The sequence below is a fragment of the Musa acuminata genome, chromosome BXJ2-11 (genome assembly GCF_036884655.1).
Source record: "Musa acuminata AAA Group cultivar baxijiao chromosome BXJ2-11, Cavendish_Baxijiao_AAA, whole genome shotgun sequence".
Taxonomy (NCBI): domain Eukaryota; kingdom Viridiplantae; phylum Streptophyta; class Magnoliopsida; order Zingiberales; family Musaceae; genus Musa; species Musa acuminata.
In genome coordinates this window covers 21,219,372-21,238,068 of record NC_088348.1, presented here as the reverse complement: position 1 = coordinate 21,238,068, position 18,697 = coordinate 21,219,372, and the positions used below count along the sequence as shown (strand labels likewise).

At 37.4% G+C, this 18,697-nt stretch overlaps 1 protein-coding gene across 1 annotated transcript; it reads left to right on the top strand.

The window, feature by feature from the left end:
- The first annotated feature begins 12,527 nt into the window (after positions 1-12,527).
- Positions 12,528-15,279, top strand: LOC135627406 (transcription factor bHLH30-like). The gene is made up of 2 exons (XM_065133497.1): positions 12,528-14,015; positions 14,594-15,279. The coding sequence occupies exons 1-2, from the start codon at positions 13,368-13,370 to the stop codon at positions 15,056-15,058; spliced, it is 1,113 nt and encodes a 370-aa protein (XP_064989569.1). The 5' UTR covers positions 12,528-13,367; the 3' UTR covers positions 15,059-15,279.
- The last annotated feature ends 3,418 nt before the right edge of the window (positions 15,280-18,697 follow it).

Below are 18,697 nucleotides of genomic sequence, written 5' to 3'. Positions count from 1 at the left end.
GAAATATCCTGCGTCGCTCAAAAACGCAGATTAAATCATAAACATATATCAAGTAGTTTCATCATCAAAATACGAGATTCAACATATCATGGTTCCTTTAGGAACCCAAATCAGTTTGTTCGGACTAATTTTCTTGAATGGACAATGATACGTTTTATATCCATGTTTGCAATAAAAGTTACATTTGCTTTGGTGTTGAACATGTAAGATAGAGCCTTTTATGAAGGTGGTTAGATTTTGGTGAGGACTTCTCACAAATCCGATTCCACTTCTTTTGGGAACGTGACCCTTGTTTGCAAGGATCATGTTCAAAGACTTGCTATCAACCTTGAATTTCTTCAAGGTATCCTTAAGTAGCAAGTTTTCCTTTTGGAGAGTTTCTAGATCATAGCATTTTTCACATTGAGCTAAACTATCATGATATTCAGTTTTAAATTTATCAAAATTGCTAACAAGACTATCATGCTTATTTTTCAGCAATTTATATTTTCTATTAATTGTTTTGCATTCATCAAATAAGTCATGGAAGGTATTTAATAATTCATCAAATGATAAATCTGCATCAATTAAATTTGTTACCTCTTCTCCGATGGCCATTAAGGCGTAATGAGCAACTTACTCGGTGTTGGACTCCTCTTCTTCGGACGCGCTCAAGTCATCCCACGTTGCTTTGAGTGCCTTCTTCTTTGATGTTCTCTTCTTGGTTTGGGACAATCACTTTTGTAGTGTCCCGGCTTTTTACATTCGTAACAAATAACTTGGTCCTTTTTGGGTTCAAGTTTATCTTTTGTGTCACTTTTAAACTTGTTTCTTTTAATTAATTTTTTGAATTTCCTTGTTAGAAATGCCAAGTCATCGTCACAGTTCTCATCACTTGAGTTTTCTCTCAAGTAGTCATCTAAAGTTCTAAGTGTCATATCCTTCCTATTCTTTGGAAGGATGTCTTCTTGCTCTTCATGAGCCTTGAAAGTTATTTCATAGGTCATTAATGACCCGATTAGTTCTTCAAGAGGGAAGTTGTTTAAATCTTTAGCCTTTTGAATAGCAGTGACTTTAGGGTCCCAACTCTTAGGAAGGGATCTTAGAATCTTATTTACAAGCTCAAAATCCAAAAAACTTTTGCCGAGTCCTTTTAGACCATTGACAACATCCATGAAACGAGTGTACATGTCGCCAATAGTCTCGCTCGATTTCATTCGGAAAAGTTTAAAAGAATATATCAAAAGATTGATTTTTGACTCTTTCACTCTACTTGTGCCTTCGTGAGTCATTTCGAGTGTATGCTAAATATCAAACGCGGTTTCACAAACTGAAACACGATTGAACTCATTTTTATCAAGCGCACAAAATAAGGCATTCATAGCCTTTGCATTAAGAGCGAAAGTCTTCTTCTCCAATTCATTCCAATCGATCATTGGAAGAGAAGACTTCGAAAATCCATTTTCAACAAGATTCTAAAGTTCAAAATCCATTGAAATAACGAAGATCCTTATTCGGGTCTTCCAATAGGTGTAGTCCATCCCATTGAACATGGGTGGACGTGTAATAGAGTGGCCCTCTTGGTTTCCGACATATGCCATCTCTCTTGGGTTTTAATCCGTTTGAGAGTTAACCCCGCTCTGATACCAATTGTTAGGATCAAAGCACTAAGAGGGGGGGGGGGGGGGGGGGGGGGTGAATTAGTGCAGCGAAAAATTTTCAATGATTAAAACTGGGTTCATACGTCTAAATCTGATTCCGACGTAAAAGTCATTTCGTGCAGATAACAACTTTGAAAGCTTACGAAAATGTATTTGAAGTAAAGTAAGGCAGGAAGTTTGCAGTTAAGTTAGATATCAGAATGTAAGCGCAAACTAAAATATGATGTTCGTACGATAAAACTGATTTCCGACGTAAAACCGTTTTTGAAAACTTAACTTGAAAGTGAGTTCGTAAAAGAGCAGAAGGCAGTAAGCTATTAAGGAGGTTTGCAGTAAAGATAAAATGCTCAAAGTAAATGCAAACCGAGATTTAGAGTGGTTCGGTCAATCTTGACCTACATCCACTTTTGGCTTCCTCCACCAACGAGGTCACCGACATCCACTAGAGGCCTTCCTTCAATAGGAAAAGGCCAACCACCCTTTTACAGCTTCACTCCTTTTGACAGGCTTAGGAGACAACCCTTACAAACTTTTCTCTCCTCTCTTGAAAGATCAAAACTTGGAAAAAGAGGGAGGAGAACTTCTAGCCTTTACAACACTTTTGAACTCTAAAAATCATAGAGTAAGATTGGATTTTCAGTGCCCTTTCATGCAGGAAAGGGTGGGGTATATATAGGCCCCAAACTAGTTTGAATTTGGAGCTCAAAAATATCTTTTCCCGGATTTTCGGGGTCCTGGCAGTACCACCTCCTGACTGGGGCGGTACAACCGCCTGGCAGCTCGGAGACTGAGCTTCTGGGCGGTGCCACCGCCTGCCTGGGGCGATTGCACCGCCCAGCTTTCCTGGGAGACCCTCTCCTGGGCGGTGCTACCGCCGAGTAGGAATTCTAGTCCGAATGGGTTGGTTCATTCAGCCCAATTTGGGTCTGTTAAGGGCGTAATTGTCCTCAGATTAAGTTAATGGGATCACCTGCCATTCCTAACTTAATCTACATTCTAACTACGACAATTCTTAAGACATTTACTACAGCTTGCTCCGGTGCGTCAATTGCTTCTTCCGGCGAGCTTCCGTTGAACTTCCGACGAACATCCGACGAACCTCCGGCGATGCTCCAACGGACTTCCGGCAAACTCCTGGACTTGCGACGATCCACTTGGCGAGTTCCGACGAGCTTCTTTTGGCAAGCTCCTGGACTTCTCGGATTTGTTCCCGCAGAACCTCCGACAACCGTCCAGACTTTCGTCGAGCTCTCGAACTCCCAACGTGATCATAGTCTTTGACTCCGGCTCAATTCCTACTGCATGTCTTACTTTAATCGTAGTTAATCTTGTACACTTATCGCAACATATGGATTATATAACAAATGACAATTGACTTCATTATCAAAATCCAAGATACAACAATCAGAGCCACGTTCTTTCTCGTTTGGTTTAACAACTAAGAGAAATAGCTCTTTTCAGCTTTCAAGAGGGTTTTTCTATCATTCATCCTCTCATGTTCAATGGGACAGACTACACTTATTGAAAAACTTGGATGATAGATTTCTTGCTTTTGTTGAATCTCGATTTATAGAATATTATCGAAAATAGATTTCAAAAATCTTCTCTTCCAATGAACAATTATAATGAGTTGAAGAAGAAGACTTTCTCTTTAAATGCTAGAGCTATGAATGCTCTACTTTGCGCCTTAGACAACAATGAATTTAATCGGATTTCTTCTTGCAAAACGGCTTTTGACATTTGGCACATACTCAAAATCACACACGAAGGCACTATTAGAGTTAACTACTCTAAAATAAATATTTTGATGTGTGATTTTGAATTATTTCATATGGAACCAAGCGAGACTATTGGAGATATGTACACCTGTTTTATGGATATCGTCAATAGTTTAAAAGCTCTTGGTAAAAGTTTTTCAAATTTTGAACTTGTTAATAAAGTTTTACGATCACTTTCTAAAAATTGAGATTCGAAAATAATGACAATACAATAATCAAAGAACTTGAATAATTTTCCTCTCAAAGAACTTATCGGGTCATTAATAACCTATCAGATGGCTTGTAATGCTCATAAAGAGCTTGAGAACAACCTTCCAAAGAACATGAAGGATATGACACTTAGAACAAAAGAAGACCACTTGAGAGAAAACTCAAGTGATGGTGATAATGATGATCATGATGATCTTGAACTCTTAACAATAAAATTTAAAAAGTTCATAAAACAAGAATCAAAAATTAAAAATGAGCTTAAAAAGAAGATGTTGCAAAAGAAGAAGAAGACACTCAAGGCGACAACGGACAAAACAAGTACATCCGAAGACGAGAAGCAAATCAACAAAGGCGAGGGGGCAAACTACACCTTAACGACTTTCGACGACGAGGTAAACTAAACCCCTTTACTTTATTTTGAAATTATTTGATGCTTTTCATGTGTTATTTTTAATTAGTTAGTAAAAAATAAAAATAAAAAAATATTGGGATCATGCTAGTAATTTTGAAAATGATAATGATAATTGCATGTTTTATGAAAATATAATAAAATATTAGATATAAATCTAATGCTTGTATACCTAATAAGATTAATCTTATGTATGTTTTTAAGAAGCAATAGTATGTATCATGTTGATTTTCGTATTGCTTTTTAATTTTGATTGAAGATGTCTCATGTTCAATGAAACCATACTTGATGTTTTAATGAAAATCTTAAGAGGTTTGATATCATGCTTAATGAGTTTATAGTTTGAAATTGTGCATGTTATACCTTGAAAACTTGAAACCATGTTTTAAGTATCATGCCCAAAGCAATGATGCATAATGATCATGCTTAATGAGTTTATATTTCAAAATTATGCGTGATGATTATTGTGATTAATGACTTATTAAACTTTGCCATAATGAAAGTTCTTTTTTTATTTTAAATATTGATGTATATTTTTATTTGACATAAATGAAAAAGGTATACTTGTATGAAATAAATCACAGTTATTGAAACAACTACAAAGAGGAAAGCATTTTTTCTTGAAAATTTTCTTTCTCTCTACTTTATCAATTTTTTGAAAAAAGAGATTAATGAATCTATTTATATTATTTTATGAATCTCTAAAGTGATTTTGATGACTTAGATTTGAATGAGCTATTAATCCAAATCACGATCTTGATTTATTGATATTTGATACTTGAGATCTTTCTATGAATTGAGATTTTTTTCTCCTTGTTTCTTTTTGTGATTTACTAAAGAGAATATCTTTTTCAAAATTCATGACTTAAGATTTTTCATACTAATTGATCTCTTAAGATTTATTTTTGCTAATTACTAAAAAGGAGAATTATTTAGATGAATCATTCACAATTGATCTTTCTTGATCTTCCATCTTTCATGTCATGATTTTCATATGACACCTTTGTATTTATGTGATGGTTAGAGCATTGATGTAAGAAGGAAATGAATTGTACTATTACAAAATTCTCCTCTTCTTCTTTCTTGTTTAAAATGAAAAAGAGGAGAAAGAAAATCGCTAGCATCTCAAGAGATTGATAAATCTATTTATGTCATTTGGAATCTCTTGATAATGATTTTGATGATTAGAATATTTGAATCTAAATGAGATTTTTCAATAAAATCATGAACGTTCTCTTGATTTCTTAACTTGAGATTTTCTTTTATTCTCATATGATTCTTGCCTTTATAGATAATTTTCTATATGAATCATGTCTTTTAGTATTCAAATAATCTTTGATATTATATCTTTCATGTCATAATTTATTTATGATACTCTCTCGTATTCATAAATTGTATACCTCATCACATTTTATTTAAATTTATCTTTGTCATGATGTGAAAATTGATGTAGAGGGAAAAGAATTATAAAATTATATTCTTCCCTTCTTTTTGACAAGACAAAGGGAGAGAAAGAACTCACTAGCTTGTATATTCTAAAATGATGTAAAATTTGCTAGCTTGCATGATACAAAATTTGTTAGCTTGCTTGATATAAAACTTGCTATCTTGTATTCTTTTTCGAAAACTTGCTAACCTTCATACTTCAAGTAACACTTGCCAAATTACTAACTTACATGATGATAAAACTTGATATTATATTTATAATATAATGATTTGAAATTACATATCTAAAACTTGATAATTGCACTTCTCTTTTTTGTTAATAATAAAGGGGGAGAAGATATGATGATATGAGAATCATACATGGTAGGATGTAATATACTTTGATACCATGATGATACTTATGATAATGATCATGCATATGATGAATGCAATACTCATGATTTTATTATGATGATGTATACGATGTATTGCATATGATGTGAATCATGATTACTTTAACTTGAATTCAATTTGAATTCAAGGTTCTATGAATATGGCATATTGATACGGGAAGTTAAGGTTAACTCTGTCATCAATTGGATGTCATCATCAAAGAGGGGGCGATTGTTGAATCTCATATTTTGATGATGAAACTAATTGATAGTGTTTATTATTTGATCTGCATTTTGAGTGACGCAAGAAGTTCGATCAGGGAGAGACAATTAAGGTATGAAGAATCATGTTGTGCTAGTGTGGAACATCTTAGAAGATTGGACTCGAGCCAAAAGACCAGTCGACATATCGGCAGATGGCTTCAGTCCATGAGTTCTGGCATCGGGCCAAGAAGAGCAGAAATTGAGCCAAGGATATTAGAGTTGCGGAGGTCAACTGGCCGATTGGGTAATAGGCCGCAAGAGAGGACAATGCGTCGAAGATTCGGACGAAGCGTCGATGAACCAATGACATACTAGACAACATTTGATTAGCTTTACAATAATTGTCTAGATTAAACTAGGTTTTAAGTATGCAAGATTAACTATGATAGCGATCAAGGCAGAATTGACTGAGATTTCGTTAGGAGTTCGAGAGTTCGTCGAAAGTCTAGACGTTCGTCGGAAGTTCTACCAGAATTGACTGAGAAGTCTAGGAGCTTGCCAAAGAAGCTCATCAAAACTCGCCAAAAAGATCGTCGTGAAGTCTAGGAGCTTGCCGGGAGTCCATTGGAATATTGTCGAGAGATCATCGGAAGTTCGCTGGAAGCTCGCCGGAAGAAACCTAGACTTACCATATTTATTTAGCTTAGTGTATGCCTTAAAATTCGTAGTTAGCACATAATTGGGTTGAAATTAAGCCAACTCAATTAGGGGCCAACTAGACCCAAGTTTGGGCTGTGTTGGGTCCAGTGGAAGGCCCAAACAATGACCTAACATGTGGAACGGTTGTGGCATAGTCTCCGAGACTGTGTCAGGCGGTGGTATAGCCCAGACACAGTCTTCAAGAGACTGTCAAGCAATGGTACCACCAGACTGTGTCAGGCAGTTGTTGGGTCCACTTGTAGCCTAGTGTCAAGCTACAAGTGGTGGTACCGCTAAGTGCAGGCGGTGGTATCTCCCGTACCCCAAAATCTCGTGGATTTGAATTTTGGATCGCAGTTTTGAAGTCATTTGGGGTCTATAAATACTAGAAAGTTGAGCAAAACTCTGTAATTCTAAAGTTGTAAACTCTATTAGAAAGTTGAGTTCTCTCCTCCTAAATCTTAGAGAGAGTTCTAATGGATGTGTGTGAGGGATACCTTGTAAAAGAGGGTTGTAAAAGGTTATCTCTTAGACCTATGAAAAGGAGAAGAGGGGTGTAAAAGGATAGTTGATCTTCGCTCATTGAAAGAAGATCATTAGTGGATATCGGTGGCCTTGATGGAAGAGGAATCGGGAGTAGATGTAGGTCACGATGACTGAACCACTATAAAATATGGTTTGCATTTCTACTTTACTATTTACATTTATTGCAAACTACCATACTTCCTCATTATGCTAGCGACACACTCTTACAAACGTGTTTCAAGTTAACATTTTTCCGAAATTGGTTTTAATCGAACGAAGAAATTTTTTTGAACCGACATAATTTTATCCGCTACACTAATTCACACCCCCCCACCCCCCTCCCTCTTAGTGCCAATTCATTCCAAACAATTGGTTCATCGACACTTCGTCCAATCCTTCAACGCATCATCCTCTTTTTGTGGTTTTTTACCCAATCGACATGTTGACCTCCGCAACTCCAATCTTTTTGGTATAATGTCCGCTCTTCTAGGCCCGATGCTTGAACTCATAACATAAAGCCTTCTACTGACACGTCGACCAATCCTCCAGCTCAATGTCCAATATTTTGACATATTCTACTCCGACCCAACATTGATTCTTCCCGCTTTAATTGTCTCTTCATAATCGAAGTTAATCCTGCATCACTTAAAACACATATTAGATCATAAACTTTATCAATTGGTTTAATCATCAAAATCTAAGATTCAACAATCTCTCCATTTTTTTATGATGACAAATAATTGATGACGGAATTTAAACCAAACTCCCCCTATCAATATGTTATATTAATAGAAACATAAATTCAAAAATAAATTATAAATCCAAGCAACATGTCATCATAAAATCATGCATAATCAAAATTTCAATACATCATTTCATCCATGATCGTCATCATGACTTCTCCTCCTTTGTCATCAACAAAAGGAGAAGTGCAACTAGCAAGTTTTTGAGATATAATTTCAAATCATTGCATTATAATTATAGTTTCAAGTTTTTGAAATATCATTGCATATATCATCATGCAATCTAGTAAGTTTTTCAAATATGAATGTTAGCAAAACTTTTTCATCTTTTAAGATGTGCAAGATATCATGTTTTTTTTTCTTTGCAATATTCAAGCTAGCAAGTTTTTTGAAAAAGAATGTAAGATTTATATCATTTTGGAACATACAAGCTAGCAAATTTTATATCATTTTAAAACATACAAGCTAGTAAGTTTGCTTTTCTTTGCGATGTGCAAGCTAACATAATTTGCTTCTTCTTGAATTTTGTAAGCTAATAATTTTTTGTTCTCTTTTGAGATGTACGCACTAGCAATTCTTTCTCCTCCTTTGTCATTGGCAAAAAGAGGGGAATAATACAAGGGTACAATTTATTTCCATTTACATCAATTCTCTAAGCATCACATAAGGTATACAATCATAAATACAAAAGAAGTATACATAATGAAAATTATATCAAGAAAGATATAATATCAATGATCATGTGAATACCAAAAGACATGATTCATTTTGATCTTCTTTTTTATTTAAAAAAATATTAAAAAAAAAATCTTAGGAGATCGAATAGTGAGGGAAATCTTTAAGTCATGAATTCTGAAAAAGATATTCCCTTTAGTAAATAGAAAAAAGGAATATAGGAGAATAAAATATCTCAATTCATCTATAAAAAATCTTTAGTTGTCAAGATCATGATTAATATATTAAAAAATTTTAAGTTATAATTCCTAGAATCCGTAAGAAAAATCATGATTCTTAAAAAATATTCTCAAGTTATATATATTGAGAAATCAAGATCATGATTCGGATAAAACTCATTCAAATTTAATTTGTAACATAATCAAAATCACTTTCTTAGTTCAAGAGATTCATAAAATAACATAAATTCATCAATCTTTTATTAAAAAACTCGATAAGATAGACTTTGAGAAATTTTCAAGAAAAATACTTTCCACTTTTTAGTTGTTTCAATTTATGTGATTTATTTCATACAAGCATGTCTTTGTCTTTTATGCCAAATCAAAACATGCATCATAAAGAGCAAGATTTATCACAAAAATTATCAAGATCAAAAGTGTAACACATAATTCCAAAACATATGATTTCAAATCATCATTGCTTCAAATCCTCATGCATAATATAAAATCATCAAGCATGATACCAAACCTTTTAACATTTTCATTATATGATTACATCATTAAAACATCAAGCATGATTTTATTAAATATAAAGTATTTTCAATCAAAATCATTTTGTTTGTTATAGTAATGTATTTTTCTTTTTAAGTGAATCTGACTTTTCATGCTTAGTGCTATGAGTTAACATGCAATTGTCATGATCAAATTTTTAATTTTTTTTTTCAAAATGACTAGAAAGAGAGAATGATATTTTTTATATATTTTTTTTATTTTTTACTAATTAATTTAAAAATAACTCATGAAAAGTATTAAGTAATTTCATAGTAAAATAAAGATGTTTCGGGTGAGTCATTTACCTCATCGTCGAGAGCCACCAAGGCATAGTTCACCACTTTGTCTTTTTGGTTTACTCCTCGTCTTTAGAGGTACTCGATTTGTCCCAAGTCACCTTAAGTGTCTTCTTCTTCTTTATCAACCTCTTCTTTTTAAGTTTGTTTTTTATTTTTTATTCTTGTTTGAACTTTTTAAACTTTGTTGTTAGGAGATTAAGTTTATCATCACTTGAGCTTTCGCTTAAGTGGTCTTCTTTTGTTATAAGTACAAAATCTTTCATGTTCTTTGGAAGGTTGTTCTCAAGTTCGTCATGTGCCACATAAGTCATTTTGTAGATTATCAAAGACCCGATAAGTTCTTTAAGTAAAAACTTATTTAAGTCTTTTGCCTCTTGTATTGTCGTTACTTTCGAATCCCAATTTTTAGAAAGTAATTATAAAACTTTGTTAATAAGTTTAAAATTTGAAAAACTTTTACCAAGTGCATTTTAATTATTAACGACATCCTTAAAACAGGTGTACATATCAACAATAGTTTTGCTTGGCTTCATTCAAAATAATTTAAAATCATGCATCAAAAGATTTATTTTAGATATTTTAACTCTACTAGTGCCTTCGTATGTGATTTCAATAGTATGTCAAATGTCAAGTGTAGTTTCCCAAATAGAAATCTAATTAAATTCATTTTTATCTAGAGCAAAAAGCAAAGCGTTCATCACTGTAGTATTCAAAGAGAAAGTTTTCTTTTCTAAATCATTCCATTTGTTCATTGGTTTGGAAGACTTTTCAAAATCGCTTTCAATAATATTCCATAAATCTAAGTTCGTAGAAAGCAAGAAAATCCTCATTCTAGTTTTCCAATATGTGTAGTCCGTCCCATTGAACATAGGAGGATGAATGATAGAAAGACCCTCTTGAAAGTCGAAAAAAGTATATCTCTTGGGTGTTAATCCAACCGAGAGAGACATGGCTCTAATGCTAACTGTTATGATCAATTCGGCACTAAGAGCAGGGGTGAATCAGTGCTTACATTAAAAACATCAGTTTGAAAACTTATGTTCGATAAAGCTTATATCGGAAAGATGAGTTTAACATGAAAGCATTCGTAAGCATAGTGAATAAGTAAATTAGTTTACAATATGAATGAAAAGTATAAAGTAAATGCAAACCAAATTTATAGTGGTTCAGTCGTCGTGACCTACATCCACTTCCGATTCCTCTTCATCGAGGCCACCAGCTTCCACTACCGATCTTCTTTCAATGGGCGAAGATCAACTATCTTTTTACACATCTTTCTCCTTTTCACAGGCTCAGGAGAGAACCTTTACACCTCTCTTTCTTTTAGGCTTCATTCCTCCCATAGAAACCTTCTAACTCTAGGAGGAAGAGACTCACTAAACTTGGAGAGATTACAACACTTTTTAACTTAGAATTTTTTTCCCCTTTCTACTCAATTCTTACATCTCTATACAGGAATAGCTGGGGTATTTATAGACCATAAATGACTTCAAAAATAGAACCAAAAAAGGTCTCATCCTAGGTTTCCCGGGTTCTAGTTGTACCACCACTTGTGTTGGGCGGTACTATCGCTTGTAACACTAACACTGGGCGGTACTATCACCCAAACTGACGATACCATTGTCTGACACAATTTGAGAGACTATATCTGGGTGGTACTACCACCCAGACTAGTAGTACCACCGTTTGACACTGGGTGGTAACACCACCCATTCTGGCAGTACTATTACCTCTCGGAGATTGTCTTGAAAACTAAGCTTCTAGCGATGCCACCACCGGACCTTACTTTTGGGTTACTAAATGAACCTTTCTCTTAGCCTAAAATAGCCCCAACATAGCCCCAATTGGCCCCTAATTCAGTTGGCCTAATTTCAACCCAATTACAACTTAAAATTACTTCGATCTAAACAATTATTACAAAATATTAATCACATGTTGTCCGGTATGTCATCGGTTCATCGGCGCTTTGTCCAATCCTTCAGTGCATCATCCTCTTTTGCGGCCTTTTGCCCAATCGACATGTTGACCTCCGCAACTCTGATCTTCTTGGTGCAATATCTGTTTTTCTAGGCCCAATGCCCGAACTCATTGCATGAAGTTTTCTGTCGACACGTCGATCAATCCTTCGGCTCAACATCCAATCTTTTAACATGTTCCACTCCGGTCGATTCTTCTTGCTTTAATCGTCTCTTCATAATCGAAGTTAGTCCCGCATCACTCAAAACACAGATTAAATCATAAACTATATCAATTGGTTTTATTATCAAGAAGCCTAAATCAATTTGTTGGTGGGTGAGAAAACTGATTAACGAAGGTTTAAACATCCCCAAATTTTCTCTCTCGGAATCGATCTAAGACATTGCAATCTCATGCAGCATTAAGTACACTGAGTCGGCAACTGAGGGCACTAATTAGCGGCCCAAAAGGCAGGGGGACAGTCACTGCATGCATTTGCTCAATCTAAGTACATAATCGCCACACCAAGGTGTACACAGGGAACAAAGAATCAATGCCTCCATTACCAACGTAAGGCCATGGTATCACTGACATCATCATCAACCTCGTCTCTCTCTCTCTCTCTCCTGCCTTCCTCCCCCATTTGCTTGTGGTGGAGACATCATTCAGATCATTGAATGGGGAGGTAAAAGAGATGGAAAGGCCAAGCGCTGGGGGACCAGCTCAAGCGCATGTGCCCGCCCACCCAAGCCACTGCCGGTCCGTATTCTAGTAGTAACTCACTCCCAGTCCCACATCTTTTCCAGATAAAACAGCTCCACAAACTCTCTTCAGTGGAAGAGAAGAAGATGAAGACCTGAGACAGAGTGAGAAAGAGAGAGAGTTGTAGGAAATCAAATCTCATGTACTCGGTAGGATCTCACTAGAGAAACAACGGTGTATGTGAAGAAGAAAAGATAGGTGAGAGATCACGTTACTGAAGCCAGTATAAGTAGAGAGATTTAGCTGCATCCAGAGAGAGAGAGAGAGAGAGAGAGGGTGTGCGTTTTAAGAAAGCAGTGTCGAGTACTCTGTAGAATCTCTCTAGACAGACGAGGGTGTAGGTGGAGAAACAAAGATCGGTGAGATCACGTTACTGAAGCTTGTGTAAGTAGAGATACAGTTGCAAAGAAAGAAACAGTGTGTGAGAGAGAGAAAGAGAGGAGTGTATGTCAAGACACAATGATTGCTACGTTCTGGGGAAGCAGGAAGAGAGGCGTGGAACTGGAAAGCCAAGGAGGGAAGAGGGAGGGGTAGAACATGGAGCTTGACCGACGTGGGCCGCTGTAATCTTTTGGTTTGTATTCTCCCTTTGGCTAAATTCATCTGCGTTCCTTCCTCCCAATATATTTCTTTCCCTTCTTCCCTTCCTATTCCTTTTCTCTATTCTCTCCTCTGTCGCGGTAGCAGCGGCCTCAGCTGCAGCAGCGTAATAATATGTCTACGTGGTGAGCCCCTTGGAACATGGGGAATGGCAGAGCGAATCGCGTAAGAGCAAAGTAAAACAGGTCTTCGCCGTACCCTTCATTTCTCCCGCAAGGATTACAAGGCCAAAGGGGAAGACAAAAAGCTCTTCCACCCCCTCTAAAGGCATCATTGTAGCATGCTCGTGCTGCGTGGCGAGAACTATATACACGGGGAGTTCACAGGCTTCGAGAGTCCAAGAATGGACAACGGTCGTGAGGCCCACGACTTCCATGGCTATCAAGAAGATGACTCCAACGCCACCCACAACAACAGCCAAACTGGAGCAGGTGCTGCTTCGCTAATGTTTCCAGCCCAATCCATCGTGACTGATGCTGCTAGCGCTGCTGCTGCTGTTCTTCCATGGCCGCTTCCGCTCGTAAACAGCTTGGCGCTGGCTCGCGATCAAGAACGCTTCTTTCCTTCTCTTCCACCGCTCCCACCTCCGCCACTGCCTGCGTTCTACCATGACTTGTATGCACGTCGGGCGTCAACGGCGCTGCAGTTCGCGTGCGACGGCGGCGGTCTCGGATCGTCGTCATCGGACCCCTTGGGATTGGCGGGACTTTACATGGGACCAGAAGTACTGATTCGCGGCCGGGGGTTGATGTCTTCATCCCCCTTCGCAGGTCTTCATGCCGAGCTGGGCAAGATGACACCCCAGGAAATCATGGACGCAAAGGCGCTCGCCGCATCAAAGAGTCACAGCGAGGCCGAGCGACGACGCCGCGAGCGCATCAACGCCCATCTCGCTCGGTTGCGCAGCTTGCTCCCCAGCACCACCAAAGTAAGCATACACTACACCCCATGACCAATCGATCTTCACTTACATCTCTGATAATTACACCATCTTTCTTAATTCTCCATCCACAATTGACAGAGATCGTTCCATATCTCGGCTATTAACTACAGAGATCTAGTAAGATTTTCCTAGGATTCCATTATGCGACAAAACTCGGCTCATTTACTGCAGTCCTTTGTGTGTTTGGGGGTACTAAGTGTTGTGGGAAGGAGGGAGAGAAGAGGGAGGAGAGGAAGGACAAGTGTTGTGGAAGAGCCGCTTCGTTGACATGATAAAGTGGAACCAGGTGAGGAGCTGACTCACAGAAAGCTTGCGATGAGATTGTTGCTGCCGGCAAAACGATGGACCTAAGAAAGACATACATGCGCACTCCTGTCAGATAAAGGAACTCAGTAGCAGTAGCTTGTCGTCCTCCCATTCCATTCCCATGTGGAGGCGTGCATGCAAGCACATCTAGCTTCCTCCACTGTTCTCTTTCACCTCTGTGGTTGTACAGTTCAGAAGTAGAGAAAGCAATTCCCACTTCCTTCTTCCTCTTAACTTGATCTAAATCTGTTGTGCAGACAGACAAGGCGTCGTTGCTTGCGGAGGTGATCCAACACGTCAAAGAATTGAAGCGCCAGACGTTGGAGATGGCAGAAGACAGCCCACTTCCCACGGAGACCGACGAGCTCACCGTCGACGCCACCAACGACGAGGATGGCAGGTTCCTAGTGAGGGCTTCCCTGTGCTGCGACGACCGGTCGGACCTCCTCCCGGATCTCATCAAAGCCCTCAAGGTCCTGAAACTGCGCACGCTCAAGGCCGAGATAGCCACCCTCGGCGGCCGCATCAAGCACGTGCTTGTCATCACCGGAGAAGATGGTGCCGACCACCAGCAGCCGGAGCAGTCCGTCGCATCGATCCAGGACGCGCTCAGAGCCGTCATGGAGCGGGCATCGTCGACTGACGAGCCAACTGCAGCCGGCGGCATCAAGCGGCAGCGCACCACCACCTTGTCCAGCACACTCGAACACCGGTCCATATGACTCGATACCACATTACAACCATATGCAGTCATTTCCTTTTTTGTAGTCATCTGTGTCGATTGTATTCTATGGGCCAGTATATGTATTGGGTCTGTGGGATTGCAGAGCCGTGAAAGCTATGTCGGAGGTATAGCCGAAAGGGTTGGGGGTGGATCTTTTCCGTGATATGTACAATAAATACACTGAACGTAAGAAAGAGGAAGTCAACACTTTGGATGATCTTTCCCAGGATAATTGTTGACCCAAGCCGTCCGTTAGTTTCAAGCGAGTGGTTGAGACAAGGATTATGATGGAATGGACGGTTCGATGCGAACCTTCGTAGCTTTCCCATGCATTCGTTGTTTACTGAGACTTGCGTTGGCTCTCTTACACGTAGAGTCGTGCAGGCCTGCACGAAAAGGTGGAGTTTCCATCCTCGGTAGGCAATGGACTCAAAGTAGTGCCAACTTCTTCTTGTGAGCATTACAGTCACAGTTTGATCTTGGAATTCGCATTTATCATGTACAATTAATGGTGATGTTTATCGATGTTTTCTTTGATCAGAATGGTGATTTCTTTTGTTTCTTTGATGTAATTAGACACAGATTTTTTATTTGGAGTGGTCTATTGATGCTTTGTTTCCAAGACAATTACAATCAGTAAAGAATAGTTTCAAGACAACTATTCAGAAATTAATGTGGTTCTGCATGTTAGGAATGATAGAACATTACTGGAACTATTCTTCTTTGATGAGACAGTATTTGATATGTTCAAGAAGAGGAAAAAATCTAGTTTATTTTATGTTGGTCAGGAATTAGATGACTCAGAGACCATCTCTCACAGTGTGACTAATGAAAAATGTTTTTCGTATCAAATATGATACATTTTTCTTGATGGTTTAATGAGCATGGAGACAGAATATAGATAATTCTAATATTAAATGATGAGCAAGGGATGTTTGGCTTAGGAAGTTTCAATCTCATAATTCTATACACTAATGTAGATGGCAGGGGGGATGAGATTTGATAGAAGAAAATATATGGACTTTACAATTTTATTGGATATATAATGTTTCGTAGAAATTAAAATGTAAGAAATGTGGTAAGAGGGGAAAATAGTATGGACAAGAGTGAAGCAAGGCAAAAAAACCAAAAGCTTTGGCCAAAAAAGAATTTCCTCTAGAAATAGTTGTTCAAAAGGCTGAGAGGCCTAAAATAAAGGAAAGAAAGTGTCAATAAAAATGATGCAGAAAATTTTTAAAAATTAAAAAATCATAGAATCACATGATATTAATTCACTATCTAATCTCATCTAAAACCTACCTAAAATTTAAAATTAGGTGTCAATCACAAGTCAAGATAATTAACTCATTAATGTATCGAGCTTGAATCATTAGTTAAAAATACAACACCATAATACAAGGATAATACACTCATCAAACTCTTATATACTAATTTAATTTTTATTTTTAATATAAAAACTAAATGAAGAGTTTTGTGATCTCTCTTGCTTAAAAATTATCATTCTCATCAAAAAAAAATATTTCGTGGCATGATCTGCCTCTAGACCTATCCACTTTATTCATCACTATATTTGATATTAGTTATTTGTTTCCATAAGATAATTAAGATATTAACTTGAACAAAATGGTTAAAGGTATAATTCATAAGAATAGTCCCGTCAAATCACTTTCATGTAAGTTGGGGTTGCCCGCCCTCACTGGATCTACATTTGTTAGAGAATCTTAGGCTCTACCGGCATTTTCATGTTGGTTTGGCACAAAATGTAAAGCGGCCAAACTTTAGATTACCTTTTGTAAAGGTGCATGATCTTGTTGCTTTGGTTTCCCAAAATGCCCCGCCACTCCCCCTTAAACCATTCTTAAAGATTTATGGTGGAATTTGTAATCACATAACAACAAAATGCAATGGCATGGAATTTATCTTTTCATCGAATTAAAAATACCATTTTTTTGTTGAAATTGCACATACATATTCCTGTCAAACTCAAAAAACATATTCTCAATAAAAGAAAATTCACTGTTTATTGTTGATTACAAAGAGCAATCTAATGCACGAGATTTTTATGAATATATGGAGTCTGGAGAGCATTAATGTGGGAAAAGAGAAATTTTCTTTCTTCAGATTATACACTCATAAGAATATATCATGAAATCATCCATGAATAAAATATAGGATTACCTACTCAAAGTGCTAAATATGTAACTAATTGTTCACATAAAAAAATGCAAACATAGTAAATTTACATGACAAAGTACTCAAACTCATTAATTCAAAAGCTTAAATTGTTAAAAAAAATGACCTATTATATATTAAATTTTCAATTGAACCCAAGTGTATGGCAACACAAATAGGAGATAAACATAATATAAAAACTCCTCTGATACAATGATAAATAATTTGATTTTGGTGACTACTAATCTCATAAATTAGGAAGAAATCCAATTTAAGAAGGAATGAATGAATATAAATAAATATATATATATATATATATATATATATATATATATATATAATACATCTTTCTGGAGAAGAAAGAAAGAAAAGTATTAATGTATTAAGTTGGCAGACAACGGAGACATGTTATGGATGATCAGTTAACCCACATCATCACTGGTCCTGTCAAATGCAGCCGTGGGATGAGAAAGAATTTGTGAGATACGAAAGAGCTGCACAACATCTCAGTTACTGCCTTCCCTACATCGTCTTCCCCCTGCCTTCTTCCGTCGTTGTAGAACAAGCTTCTCGTCCTTTCCGTCTACATCTATATCTCGTGTGGGTGGAATGAAGATAGAGATGTCAGTGGTGAAGGTTGCCATCATTTTCTTCTTCTATCCCTTTCTTGCGCTCCTGCTGTCAACCCATCGGCGCCCAGTCCGTCAAACCTCGCACCGCTGTAATCTGCACTATGCCACAACTTCTTTTCTACTGTCTTTCTCGGCGTCTTATCCCATATCGCTGTTGCTTTCGACTGCCTGGATTAGCACTGCGATGGTAAGGCGTTTCTTATCATATTGGTGTTGGCGCTTCAGGGTGACGTGTTGATATTGGCTTTCCTATCTCGTCTCTTCTTTTCTTCTTCCTCGATCATTTGGCCTGCCCTCCCTTGTGTCAGTAGCATGTTATGATCCATGGTTGGGAATGAACTAATGGGGCAGTGCCAACGATCTGGTTGAGCCAGGAGTGCTGCGAAGGTGAGGGAATCTGGCCAGAAAGGCTACGTTCAAGGGGAACAAGTGCATGGTGGAGGTGATCACCAAAGTAATGGTGACTGCACTGGAAGCAGGAAGGGTTGGGTTCTTCACAAACCCTAGAAGATGAGAAGGGAATAGCCGCACAGTGGTGCTCAAATCAGTGTCATCATCAGTGACCTCTAAATAGGGTTAATGACACTAGGTATTGCAATTGATCATGTTTTTACTTTCTCTTGCAAACACAATCTGGGCGCATATGACCCCACTCAGAAGGCGTCCATTGAGATTTCAAACTGTTAATAATAATACTAATAAGAATAATTAATTTAGAAGATGTTATATTATTTTTAATAATAGTTTAATTTACTAGGAGTCTTAATAGATTGTGACGAGTCATTATCTATTCAACCGTCATCTGTTTAGACTATAAGTAGGGGTGTGATCTC